Source organism: Nicotiana sylvestris, chromosome 4, assembly GCF_000393655.2.
Source record: "Nicotiana sylvestris chromosome 4, ASM39365v2, whole genome shotgun sequence".
NCBI lineage: Eukaryota > Viridiplantae > Streptophyta > Magnoliopsida > Solanales > Solanaceae > Nicotiana > Nicotiana sylvestris.
The window spans coordinates 69,633,397-69,648,335 of NC_091060.1; the positions used below are offsets into that span (position 1 = coordinate 69,633,397).

General features: G+C 39.7%; 1 protein-coding gene across 1 annotated transcript; it reads left to right on the forward strand.

The window, feature by feature from the left end:
* The first annotated feature begins 12,029 nt into the window (after positions 1 to 12,029).
* LOC138889671 (uncharacterized) lies at positions 12,030 to 12,785 on the forward strand. The gene has a single exon (XM_070173006.1). It carries the CDS (start codon positions 12,030 to 12,032, stop codon positions 12,783 to 12,785), a length of 756 nt encoding a protein of 251 aa, XP_070029107.1.
* Positions 12,786 to 14,939: the final 2,154 nt, after the last annotated feature.

A 14,939-nucleotide genomic window follows, 5' to 3' on the forward strand; every position in this document is an offset into this window, starting at 1 on the left:
GATTGAATCGGATGATGAACAATTTCTTATAAGTTGCACTAACAAACATTTTCCTGGTGAGCATGAAAAAATTGCTCTCGTAGGCACTTATGATAGACCGACTGTGGGTATGCTCAAAAGACTGAACGAAAATGAGCATGAAAGTGTAAAGATGTACTAGGTCAATAGATGATAATCAAATTAAATGAACAAACTTTCTAAATTTGTTGCCCTTTTTGATTATATTCTTAATCAAATGAGATAAAGGCATCTTTAAATGTTGCCACCTTGCAAAACTAAGTTAAGAGTCACTTAATTCATATGTGTTGCTGCCACGTTCAGGAGTACTTAAGCTTATCCAAATATGTTTAATTAATTATTAAATCTTCCACTAAAAATTAATAATTATTATTCACATAATTAAGAATTATGTCAAATTACTTATAATACTACTCACTTTTAATACAATTTATATAACTTACTATCATGGTCATATGGTGCCATATAATATAAATATATACACTATTATTTCGTTAAAATATCCGTGTGAAAAAATATATATATATTTTCTCAACTTTTAATTTTCATAATCTCATATAAAGAGTAAAAAATTTCGTACGCTTAATTCTTAAAATGGTAAAAAGATAACCTTCTTTTCTTGTGAAAATAATTTTTATCTCTACAATAAAGAAAATCTGATAAACTTTCTTATATTATGTGTTTAATTTAAATATATGCTAAAGTAGTAATATTAATAACTATATAAAATCATATTTTTCAAATGTTTTTACAAAAATGTTCCACTCAAAATACCATATCAAATGTATATAATGGTATCAAGGTTGTTAAACTTACGGGATCTTAAAATAACATAGTCACAAATACTTTATAACCTCATAAATGGTCTTAATCCCTTCAATGTCATTTGGATTACTGCGACTCGTCCTAATATTAAAGTACGGGATGTAACAAAATCATTCAGAGAATATAAGGTCTTACTTGATAAAATGGTTCAAAACTCAGGATGGATGACAAGAGACTCTACAATCACTACTGTAGTTCATTCAGTAGCTCTAGACCCAAATAACTCCATGGCTGAAAATATGGCTACTATGATGACGCAATTGAGTATCCTCACCAAAAAGATTGATGAGTCGGTCCAAAAACAGGTGCACATAGTTGACACGACAAATGGAGGATTATGCACACCATGCATTAATCAACCATATGTGTGCTCGTGGAATGATGAGAGTGACAATCAGAACTATCGAGAGAATATGAACTGTATGGCAACTATGGAGGCTAGAGACAAGGTGGGCAGAATTAGGGACAGCAAAATCAGCAATATAAGCCACTACAACATCAATACAATAATAATAATAATAATAATAATAATAATAATAATAATAATAATAATAATAATCCTAGAGTTTTACGATCATAGGGTCAGGCTATGCCTTGTCTTCAGGCTATGCCTTGTCTTCAGGCTATGCCTTATCAAAGACAACCAGGGTACAATCAGCAAAATCAGCACCTAGTTTCAACAACCTCAACAACAACAAATAGTGAGACATGATGACGTGTTGTTCGAAATTAAAGGAAACTCATTGGGTCAAGTAGAAAAATGGAAGAAAAGGTCCACCAGATGCAAGAAAAGGCACACTAGATGCACGAAAAGGTAGTATTACACGACTCAGCCATCAAGGGCATTGAGATTCAACTAGGGCAAATATCCACGGCCCTTACCAATCGTCCTCAAGGGACGTTACTTGTAGATACACATGTTAACCTGAAAGAGTATGGCCCGAAGCAGATGATGGTTGTGAGTCTAAGAAATGGTAAAGATCTTGATTTAGAGCAAGAAATTGCTTGCGAGAGCCGATCAACTGAAATACTTATGTCAGTACCAATTGAGGTAGATGGTCAATTGAGCTAATAGAAGTAAGAGTGCAGCTAGCCCAAGAGGAACTAAACAAGGAAAAAGAGGTTGAGAAGAAGATTGAGAAAGTGCAAGAGAAGGCATTATAAGAAGTGCCAGAGCAAGATCTAACTCAATCCACAGGAAAGAAGCGACCTCTAGCACCCTTCCCGCAGAGGTTGGACAAATATCAAAATGAGGAGAATATAAGAAATTGATGGAGATGTTGAAGAAGATTCAGGTGAACATTCCATTGATTGATTCCTTGAGGGAGATTACCGGTTATGCAAAAATGATGAAGGACTTGATGTCTCACAAGTTGAAGTTTCAAGGCTTGGAAAAAGTTATGCTGACTCAGACCTGTAGTGCTATCGTGACAAGACCCATAGTTTATGTAAAATATTTCTTAAAGGAAAAATAGTGACGACTGAGATAGGGTGGCACTGAAAATAGGGTCTAAGCTTTCGTGAAGCTACAACTAAGGCCAAGGCCAATTTCTCGAGGTGTGGGTACCTCGTCTTGACATCGACAAGTGTTTTAATGATAACATAAATAGGAGATTGCTTACCATTTTTTTCTCGACCCAGGACCACACTTATTGCTACTTCGGAGACAACTAGGTAGACGAGGAGGTACTCCCCGGACTCGGGCTTCGAGAGCAAGGGTGGTGATGGCAAGTGCAACTTCAGTTCTCGTAGTGCTTCTACACACTCGGGAATCCACTCAAGGCCATTATCCTTTTTTAGTATGCTGAAAAACCTGTGACATCTATTGGACGACCGCGAGATAAATCTGGATAGGGCGACAATTCGAGCGGTCAATCTTTGGACTTGCTTCTTAGTATTCAATTGCTTAGGTATCTTGTCTATAACTTTAATTTAATATGGGTTGACCTCAATTCCTCGGTGTGATACTAAGAAGCCCAAAATTTTCCTGAGGCTATGCCAAATGCGCATTACTCGGGGTTTAGTTTCATTCCGTACTCTCTTAGGATATCGAAAGTTTCCTTTAGGTGGTTAATATGATTCTCCGCCTTCACAGATTTGACCAACATGTCGTCTATATATACCTCTATGGTTTTGCCGAGTTTATCTTTAAACATTTTTATGACCAACCTTTGATAAGTAGAAGAGGTTGAAATTTCGTTAGACTTGCCTTACTAGGAGGTAGAAGGGGTAAATGTTTAGTTTGTATATCGTGATCTCTTTGGGGATGCTTGGCATATCTGTATGACTAATGGCAAATAAATCTGCATTAGTTATTAAGAATACTAAATTTACCTGGTTCTCAGAGTTTGCAACCGATGTAGGCCTTTTTACTGATGTCGCTATGATCTAATTGGACGGGGTTGATGTCTTTTATGGTCGATTCTGCGGCTTCGACCATCTCGGGGTCCATAATGACTTCCTTGGTTTCATCTTATGGCAACCTTGACCCTACCAATTGCTATTCTTCTTTTTCCTTATCTTTCCTTTGTTGAGTTGTCGTGTTGTCCATGGAGATTGGTAGCATTCTTGGGACAGGCGTTGTTCCCCTCGTATGCTGAATATTCTCCAGGCGTTGGGAATTTGATCACTTGGTACAAGCTGGAGGGGACAACTCTCATTGGGTGTATCCATGGTTGTCCCACGATGGTAATGTATGTGGTGTCCTGGTCCATGATATGGGATGTTGTCTCTAGAGTTACTCAACCGGCAAGAACGGGGAGTGTAATTTCCCCCGAAGTACACTCAAATACATTTTTAAAACCGGTAGTGTGATGCAACATGGCACTATCTTATCCTCGAGTCTCATTTGTGCGAGGACTCGGGGATGGATGACACACGCTCCACTTCCGTTATCTACTATAATACTTTTAACATCAGTATCTAAAATTTGTAAAGTAATGACAAGTTCATCATTGTAAGGAAAAGTCACACCATCGGCCTCTGACTCTGTGAGCATGTGATTTTTGCCCTATATGAAATACTCCTATAAAATCCAAGAAGATAATTTCTTAATTATTCGCCATTTTATAGGATTTTGTAGGATTTTTATTAATTGTTGCATTTTTGTGCACGTTTAATTTTTATTTTAATCATGAAAAAAAACACCAAAAATATAATTCATTGCATTTAAGATTTATTTACATTGTTAGAATTAATCAATAAGTATTTGCTTTATAAAAATTTGAAAATAAAAAAAAATAGCTCATTTTTACATTTTTATCTTTTAATTTTGGTTTATTGATTTTTCACTTTTAATATAGATTTGAGTAAGGTTTATAATTTTTATAATTAGTTAATTACTTTAATTTCACATTTGTAGATAGTTAAGATTTTAATTATTAGAATTCTTAATTAAAAAAAAAGGAAGAAAAGAAGGGATTTTGAAATTAAAAAGAAGAGAAAAGCTTTAAATAAAGAGAAAGGCTTGAATTTTGGGCCGAACCCACCATTTAACCTATCCAAATCACCTATACCCGGCCCAAACCCGCTTGTAAACCCGGTCCAGCCCCCTCACCATCCAAACAACCCCGTTTTGTGCATAAGGGATCTCAACCGTTGATCATTCTTGATCCGACGGTTTTGAACTAGGGGTATCTTCAAAATATATATGTCTGAACACTCCTTCCACCCCCCTCTCTTATCACCTCAGAGACCCCAGAGTAACGCCGCCCAAAACCACCGTCCGTCGTCTGCCGAAAATCGCCCACGGCTGCGGCCGGCGGCCAAATGCCACCAAAATTACACCCTTGAATCTCCTCCACCTCCTTATCCCAAATACCCAATCCATTTAACTCGAATCCCTTCGAAACTCTTCGAATTTTAGATCAAAGAAGCGGAACCCTAGCGCCGCCCAATTTTCTCCGGTGGTGGCACCACCTCCAAACCCCACCAAAATAACACCGCATAACCACCCTTACCCCTCATACTAGTTCCATCATTGTTTTCCCTCAAACCATCCCTGAACTCCTCAAATATTAAATCAAAGCTCTGAACCCTAAAAATCCCAAACCCCAAATTGAAGCTTCAGCGAGGTTTAAGGTCTAGTTTGACCTTATTCGTGTGTCTTTGACAAGAATACACGATTAAGGTCAAGCTTGGCCTAAATTTGAGGATGTGCAAGCAATTCGAGCAATTTTCAAAAATCTGATTAATGAACTGAAATTAAAACTGACCTAATAAATAGACTATTTATACTAATTAAAGAAAAAGGGCTTCTTAAAACTAACATTCATATAAAAAGGACGACTCTGAAGAAATTGGGAAAGCAAAAGAGTCCAGAAGGAGAGGAAGAGGTAGATGACAATAAAAGATAGAAAAATGAAAGAAACAATAAAGAAAAACTAACAAAAGAAAACAGAGAAATACCTAAAGTGGCTCAGTCAAACGGGAATTTGTTTTCATTTTTATTCAGATAATTTGGTTTTGATTATGCTTGGGCTTGAGGTTCATGCCTTTGAGTTCAGGTTTGGGCTGGTTTTCTAAATAGATTCGACCCAGGGTCAACTTGACCCATAACCCATTTGAGGTTCAGGGGTAAAAATAGGGTAACTAAGGGGTAACTTGGGTAGTTTACTTAGGGAATCACTGAATAACAGCCTTAAGAAGCTTCTTAGAAGCTGAAAATAGTTTACATGGAAACAAGTTAGAAATTTAGGGACTAAACTGCAAAAATAAAAATTGTGGAAGGTCTAGAGGGCAAAAAAAATGAACTATTTCTGCTGCCCTAATAGCTTACCCATAAAGGCATTGCTAATGAGAGTTGAATGGGGGAGATATGAGAAGGAGATAGAGAAAAACTCAGAAAATATAAACAGCTAGTTTTCACTGTTTTATTGAGCTTTCTTCAGAACTTTTTTTTAAAATTTTCTGAAAGCAAAGGTTCTTATTCGGATATTCAAAATGGATTGATGTTTGATTGTTGAAAGTTTTCGGTTCAAGCTCGTTGAGGGTTACTCTTCCATTGGGTTTCTGAGCTGATTTCCTTGGTTTTAATTGTTGAATCTGGTTGGTTTCTACTGCTGGTTGCATGCTGCTACTACTGCTGATTCTTCATTTTCTTATTTTGTTCACTTCCAGGTACTCTTTTGGATCTAAAATGACCAACTTTGCTTGAGTATATGTGGAAGTTGTTTATCCCTACCTGAAATCAATAAAAAATGTCATGAATTCGAATTCTGATTCCATTAATTTATTGAAGTTACTTAGTTTAGTTTAGTTTTCTTATACATCTTTCTATTTTTGCTTTAAGTGTGGAATAATATAATAATGCCAGTCTGTTGATTTAATGTGTTGATTATCAAATATGTATGAAAGGTCATAAGGAATGGATTTGTGTAGAGGTAGCATGTAGTGTTCCTGAAGATTGTAGTGAAGTTGGGTATTAGATTCAAGTAGGTTTAAATTAGTTTCAATGGTTCTCTCATAGGTTTAAATTTGTGTACTGTATTTCTATGTTGATTGATTCTTCAAATAAACTAAGATAGAATAGCACTAAATCCATATGTAAGTTGGTACAATGGGGAAGCATAGATATTAGAAATAATGGTTTTTGTTAAGTCGAATGGATGTTTGAATTTTTGGATTTCGAATAAATGCCTTTGTCAAACTATTTTTCTAGTTTTAATTTTAGTGTCACAGATATGAATCTAAGTTATATGATCCCAGCATGAAGTTTTCTCTTGTTAAATTAATTTTGGCCAAGTTTCATTGTCACATTCCATGAATGGATTATTTTTCTCAATTAATGTTTGTTAATTAATAAGATCTGAAATTGAATCATTGTATATGGGTAACCATGTTTGGGGAATCGATGTCAAGCCCAAAGGGATAAAATTCCCTCTTTATTAACGTACAACTGGCCTTCGTTTGAGAGATGGGCCTGTTTCGAGCCCCCAAGCTTGCAATGACTTTTGGTTTAATTTTAATTTGGCACACGTTAAAAATCTGACTACTTTCAGATGTTGTGGAGGTTCGATCCGTGAATCTCTGAACATTCTACTTGTGCATGTCCCATACAAATTGGGTTCTTTGATTGGGCTTGAACATTTCTTTAAAATGAAGTATTACTTTCTTTGGCCTTCAACAAATCATTTAGGCAATATTTGAGTAATTAGGAGTCCTCAGTTTTCTCTAAACAATTATTGGTTTTTTTAGATCGAGGTGCGTCATGTCAAACAAAAATGACAATTGCATGGCCCTCATTTAACTAATCTTGTGTTGATCCTTAGAATTCGAGGTGTGCCGTTTAGTTGAAATTTCATGGCCCTCACAAAGTTGCAAACGTGTAGTCACTTTAAGTGCGTTATTTTAATAATTTACCTCCCTAAACTCAGGTGTGCATTTCATGTGACCCAAATCCAAATCCTAACAATGTTAAATAAAATATGTCGCGGATCACGGGTTCATTTCATGTGACGTGATCCAAAGACGTGTTTTAAATAACGTTGAACTTTCCTAAAAAATACTTAAAAGCGGTTATTAAGTTTAAAATTATACCATAAGCTAAAAATGTATTAAAATCAGATAATATGCCAATTATGATAGTTTAAGCGACCGTCCTAGAATCACGGAATCCGGGGGTGCCTAACACCTTCCCTCGGGTTAAAAGAATTCCTTATTCAGAATTTCAGGTTCGCAGACTTCAAAAAGGAAAGTCGAATTTTCCTCGATTTGGGATTTAAAATAAACCGGTGACTTGGGACACCAGAAAACAAACCATCCCAAGTGGCGACTCTGAATAAAATTGAATAAATAATCCCATTTCGAATAATGTCACTTAATTGGAAAAACTCCCTTATATACTACCCTTCGGGGTGGTGTGTAAAAAAGAAGGTGTGATAGCTCTGGCGACTCTGCTGGGGAGCCAAACCCAGAACTTCGGTTCAGGGTTTAAATATTCGAGCTTAGAATAGCTGTTATGATTGGCTTTATCTATTATCTTATTTTCTACATGTTTGAGCCTAATGTGCTAAATGCTTTTACCACTTTGATATTTTGTGAATTGTATATAAACTGCTACGAAACTCTCCCTCTCTTTGAGTCTTCTAAATCATGGAGAAAGGTGCACTTCGTGTGACTTCTCTTCTGTCTAGAGTCTTATCCCATTTTAGAATGAGGTTCAGACAAGTTGAAGAGCCAGTGAAGCTTCTGTATTCCCGGTACGCTGCCCCTCCCCGACTCGAGTTGTCCGCTCGGGTAAGTCAGGTCTAGAACAATAAACTCAGGTTTTAAACCTAATATAACAAAGCTTCATGCCAGATCCCTAGTAGGAACATTTGTTTGCATCACGTGCATTTGACTTAGGAGACTCAACACAGGGGTTGGGTCTGTCTAGGATAGGTGTACCTGAAATGAAAAGACCATCCTGATGCATCCTGCTTGCTACTTGTGCATTTATTTGCTTCAGATTCACATGTTGACCAACTTGTGGATAATAGAAGAAATTGGGAAAAGAAAATAGCAGTGTGAGGGCTCAGAGAGATAATTTCTTGTTTTGAAAAAAATCAGTGTCCAAAATATACTAAAACTCTGCCAAAATTTTGACAAAATCTTTTGTTTGAAAAATAGTTGGTTTTTATTTATTTATTTTCGTCAAATCGGCCCGAACTACGCCAGTTTGATTCTCACCAGATGTGAGATACGTAGGCAACCCCCATCGGGTCCAACTTCCCTTTTGCAAAAATAGCCCCAAAACAACAAAATTTTATTTTTTGTCACAAATAAGCAGGGTGATGCCATTCTTGTTTAAAATAAGCCGAATGTCCCCAAAAAGGGCAACGGAAGGCTGTTTTTGCAAGAATATCCACCTTTGGTCATTTTTTATGTTTCGACCGGTTAGGAGGTACAGACTTAAATCTTCTTCCCCGAAGTGGTGAATGGCCGTATCTGCAAAATCGGGTTTTATTTTTGAAGTAAAATTTTGAAAAATGGTATTACTCTTTTGGGTCAAAATGAGTTATTAAATCACCTTAATAAATGTACAGGATGAGCACAAATGAAATTGAACCCTTCACAGCCCTTAAAGAGATCCCCTTGCAGATCCACATGTGGTGGAATGATCTAGGAAAAGGCAGTAGAGAAACTGTGGTAAAAGTTCTGGGAGGCCTCGTCAGACTTTTGAACGTCAAGCCAAGGTTGGACATAATTGAAGTTTTAATACCTTTTTGGGACCCAACTCGCAATGTGTTCCGTTTCTCTGACTTTGAGCTCACACCCACACTGGAGAAAGTTGCAGGTTATGCGAGCCTTAATGAAAACCTTAGAAGTCGATATCCAGTGTCACCAAGACCGGTATCTCCCCACAGATTTTTGGATCTATTAAGTATTAGTTGGGATATTCAGGATGGAAATTTATCTGAAGGATATTGCACTCTCCAATTCTTGTATCAACACTATGGTAACCCCCGAGGTTTTGAAGAGCCGAACATTGGTCTGACCCATGCCGGAAATAAAGACAAATGGGAGGCAAGGCGGGGTTTGGCTTTTATAGTAGCATTCTTAGGTATTGTTGTCTGTCCGCGAAAAGATGGTAATATAGAGGTGGGTCTCGTAGGAATGATCGATGTTGCAATCAAGAAAGCCAACAGCATTGTGGTTCCCCTGATCTTATCTGAAATCTACCAAGCATTGACTATCTGTCAGGAAGGGGGAAGTTATTCCAAGGCTGCAATCTATTACTACAATTATGGATGCAGGAACATCTTTGCCACCGGGTTGGGTATATGAATTACGGTATGGCCGATTTGAGTTGCGTTGAAGAATTTGAAAGCCGAGTAGTGGGTATTGAATTCCCCGAGGGTACTGAAGCTTGGCTTGCACATTTGAGCTCCTTGACTACCGATAAAATTGAGTGGGCATTTGGATGGCTTCCTGTCACCGAATCATTATACATGTCAGCTGAAGTGTGTTATCTCTTCCTGATGGGCATCCGGAGCATCCAGCCGTATGCTCCCCACAGAGTTTTGCGCCAATTAGGAAGATTTCAAACCGTCCCACATGACGAAGATTTGAGTAAACATGTCATTGAATTGGGCCCAAAAGTCGTATTTCCAGAAGGGAGAATTCATCAGGTGTGGAATAAATGTAGATTTCTTGAACCTAAGACCATGGTGCGAGATCTAGCTAGAGGTGAAGTGGACCCTAAGTACATTGTTTGGTTCGGTAAAAGATTTCAGATTCCCGAGAGACCTGTCAAGAGAGCCCACATTCAACAATTTACAAGCGACTCGCAAGAGCAATGGGGCTGGTTGGCAAAAGAAGAAAGCTACAAGGCCAAAATAAGCAAGTTGGAAAAGAAAGTCATGGACCTTCAGTTTGAAAATGGTTTGCGAGCCGCCGCATATGAGGGAGAAAAGAAAAAACTAACTCAAGAAAATGAAGCCCTCAAAGCTCAAATCCGGAAGATGAAAATAGCTGCTAGAAACCCGGAAAGAAGCCGAGCGGATGAACGGCTTATAAGCAGCATGAAAAAAAAGCCCTTGAGTGTCAAGATGACCTAGAAAAGTCTGAGGCCAGTCTAGCAAAAGCCCGGGCTCAATTAGCGGAAAATGCAAAAGGTCGGACATAGTTTGTGCAACAAATGAAGAGAAAGTATGAAGGGACAATCACCAGCCTGAGAAGAGAGGTAACTACTCTTGAGAATGAGGCAGCCAAGCAAGCTAAAGATTTCAAAGCTGATAGGGAACACTGTTACGATTTGATGGCTCGGATGGAGGAAGGAATACAACAATTGCAAAATCAACACCTTCACGACTCTGAAGTGTTAGGAGCCCGGAATCAGCAGATAGGCAATTGTTTTAGGAAAAGGGTAGATTCCGAGAGAGGATCAGAGCCATTGCTGACTACATTACCGTGAAGTGCCAAGCATGCGAGGACATGACTCGTACTACTTTCTTTGATGCAGTGATGACTTTCGTCTACCAGATAATGAGTGATTTGGAGTGGCTGCAAGGGGATCTCGCATATAGGCCCGCGGCGAGACCGAATGATGTCCCGTAGGCCCCAGGAGCATTAATGTATTCTTGATTTTCACTTGAGTCTGTGTTTATCCTTTATGTTGGAGTTTGTCAGTTTATTTTCGATTCTGTATTTTCTTTCTGTCGGAGTCTGTTAGTCGGTTCTTGAGTCTGTATTGTCATCTTGCTGTTGGAGTCTGTTGATTTTCTTTTCGAGTCTGTTAGTTTTGAGTTGTTGTAATCAAAGCATTTCCTTTTTATGAAAAAATGAAAATTCCAAAATGTTTTGTTATTTATTGTTTACACTTTTTGCCCCCAGAACTAAGCTTGGTCTGATTCATGCGGGATCATGACACGTAGACAATCTATATAGGATTCGATCGTAACCCAAAAAAAAGATGAAAAGGAAAGAGTGGAAGTGGAAAGAAGAAAAGCCAGGATGAAGCATGCAACCGTTGCTAAACATGTAGAAACACATTTAACTGTATAGGTGCATCACACCCCCAACGTGCGATTACCTATCTGTTATTAATTTCAAACTAACTGTTTGCTGCTGTTACTTCCAGTCCAGGTTGTTATAGAATGGTGGTTGGTTTTTGAGGTAATCTGGCTTTGCACCCATACTTTACGAGATCAAAATGGAGCATCGAAATTTCTTCAGAAATGACATCGCCAATAATTCTCATCGTGGATGATAGTCCAATCTCAGGCATCCCGACCTTAGAATCGGCAGCTACCAAAGAAAATAGAATCCTCTGCCTCCGAGTTATGGAAATGTGGGACGCTTGGGCAAATGGAAGAGAGCCACAAAGCGCAATCCCTGGATTCCCCAAACTCTTTCCTAGAGCAAGCGATACCTCCACTGTCCCGATCAGTCACCCAAATACACCACTAGGACACCTAACTATCTCAGCTCATTTTGTGGGAACGCCTTCTGAGGTCTGCCCCCAGGTGTTAATGTCTGGTGCAGCTTCAAATATCTTCACCGCTCCACCTTGCTCGGCCACGGCACAACCTACACTGCCCAGGCCTAGTTTTGACTCCTCAGCTTTGACCTTCCAAACACCCACCTTCCCAATGGAACCTCCTCAGTTTCCCACTTATACTTACCCTCAACTACCCCAGTATGAGTTCGCTGCAGGGTAAGAAAAGAACACCAAAACTCATGAGCAAGAAGAGATTGCGAGAAAGATGAGGAGTATGGAACAGAGCCTTGAAAGCATACAAGGTTTGAGTGGACAGAAAAGTGTATCTTATGCTAACTTATGTATGTTCCCTCGTGTGTATCTACCATTGGGATTAAAAACCCTAAAATTTGAGAAATACTATGGGCATGGGGATCCCATTACTCATCTCAAGAGATATTTCAACCAGCTGCGAGGAGTCGGTGGAAAGGAGGAACTCCTCATGGCCTACTTTGGAGAAAGTTTGGTTGGCATCGCATCTGAATGGTACATGGACCAAGATATTTCTCGCTGGCACATCTGGGATGATCTTGCTCGATATTTCGTCAGGCAATTCCAGTACAACATTGATATTGCTCCGGATAGGAACTCATTAACAAACTTAAAGAAGAAATCTTCGGAAAGCTTCCGAGAGTACGCTGTTAAATGGCATGAGCAGGCCTCCAGGGTAAAGCCTCCGATGGATGAGATTGAAATGGTCACAGTTTTCCTCCAAGCTCAAGAAGCTGACTTCTTCCAAAATATGATGTCCGCAATGGGTAAACTGTTCGCTGAAGCCATCAATATTGGCGAAATGGTTGAAAATAGGTTGAAAACAGGTCGAATTTTGAGCCAATCTGCTATAAGAGCTACCTCCCAAGCCATCCAGGGTGGGTCTAGAGGAGTAGCAAATCGAAAGAAAAAGGAAGAAACGTCAATGGAAACTTCGAGCGCAAGGAAATCCTGTCCACCCAGATCTTTTTTCTCTGAAAGAGTCCCATAACACTACTATCCTCACCAAGATGTAGCTTATGCTCCTAAGCCATACACAGTGATGAATGCCCAAACCTTTGTCAGGCCACAACAACAATTTAACCAGAATAGAGCTCCACTTCCCCGAAATCAACCTCCTTACCCAGCTCACTGCAATCCCCGACCTCTACAAAACAACTTCCGTGCCTGGGAGCCGCTAAGGAAAACGAACTTCACACCAATTGGCGAGTCCTATTCTAGCCTATTCCCAAAATTGGTCCAAATGGGTTTGTTGCCACCCGTACCCCCGAATAGGCAAAACCCATAATCACCCTCTTACCAACGTGGAACCCGGTGCGCTTATCATTTAGGGGCTGAAGGGCATAATATAGAAAATTGTTGGACTTTGAAGAGAGCTATGGAAGATCTGATAGAACAAAAAAGAACAGTGCTAAGGGACGAAAATGTTCCTAATGTAACCAACAATCCACTACCGGCTCACAATAATGGGCCGGTTATTGGAATGATTTGTGAAGACAAGGAATTTGACCTAGCGTTGAAGGCCATCATTGCCATCGCTAATGTAGAAAAGAAACCAAAAGCTTCCCCGAAGCAAGACAAAGGGGAGAAAAAGAACAAAACTACCCCTCCAAAGTCAGAGAAGAAAATTGAAGTTGAAACTGGGGCAACCCCTCCCAAAGATGTTGTTCTTTATGTCCTTCGAGGCCGCAAAGAAAAGAAGATGACTTTGAGTCCTCCCAGGAGATTCGAGCTGAACAAGATAACCCAAATATATGTGCCCAGGGGAGCTTATGTGATGCGGGGTCCAATTAATCCACCAAGGCTGAGTGAGCCCGTGGTTATTGATCGCGCGCCACAGAAGCCCATGACAGATCCTGCCGCTGTGCCCTAGAATTACAACAAATCGGTGGTGACCTATAAGGGCAAAGAAATCTCAAGAGAGGTTCAAGAAAATAATACGGCTGAAAAGTATTTCAATTTGGAAGAGGTGAACAATGCCACTAGAAAGCGCTTCCCATCTAAGAAGCCCGTGAGTGCCGAAGAAGCGGAGACCTTCTTTCAAAAGATGAAAATGGAGGATTATGAGGTGATCGACCAACTTTGAAAATCTCCCGCACAAGTCTCCTTGTTGTCTCTATTGATGAACTCCACCGAATATCAAAAGGTATTGATCAAGACCCTTAATGAAGCATATGTGCCTGTTGAGACTTCTGCAGAGCAGTTAGAGATAATGGCAGAAAGATTTTTCGCAATCAACCAGATCTCCTTCAGCAAAAATGACTTGCCCCCAAAAGGGGCCGCACATAACAAAGCCCTGCACCTGACAGCCTAATGCGAAGGGTACTACGTGAAAAGGGTTATGTTGGACGGAGGCTCTGAGGTAGACATTTGCCCACTCTCAACTCTGCAGCGTATGGAAATCGGTATCAAAAGAATCTGACCCAATAATGTCGGTGTACGTGCATTCGATGGTATCAAAAGGGACACAATTGGAGAGATTGATCTAATTCTAACCATCGACCCAGTAGACTTTGAAGTAACCTTCCAGGTTCCGAACATGGACACATCCTACAACTTTCTTTTGGGGACGCCGTGGATTCATGCAGTGGGGGTTGTACCCTCTACTCTTCACCAGATGGTGAAGTTCGAGCATGAGGATCAAGAGATTGTGGTCCACGGGGAAGATGAGCAATCAATTTATCGGGACCCATCAGTCTCACGTCTGGAAGCAAGAGAGGGGAGTGAGCATATAGTCTATCAAGCCATTGAAATCGTGGTCGCGGATTAGTGCGAAGAAGGAAAACCTTGCCCTAAACCATTTCTTTCAAATGCATCAATCATGGTGGCCAAAGAAATGATCAGGCATGGCTACAAACCTGGGAAGGGGCTTGGGAAATCATTGCAAGGAATAGCTGAACATGTCACCCTGACCGCCAGTGAAAAGTTCTTTGGGGTAGGCTTTCAACCTACTCCAGCTGATGTAAGATGGGAAGATGATAGAAAGAATGATGGATGGGTATTACCGCAGCCAGTGTCGCATCTGTACAAAACATTTGTCAGGCCCAAGTACAATAAAGAAGAAGAGGATGAGGCCTTTACGGCCGAAGAGATTGAAGAGATCTGTGGGCAATGAGGAAGATACTATATGAAACCCACATGGTCC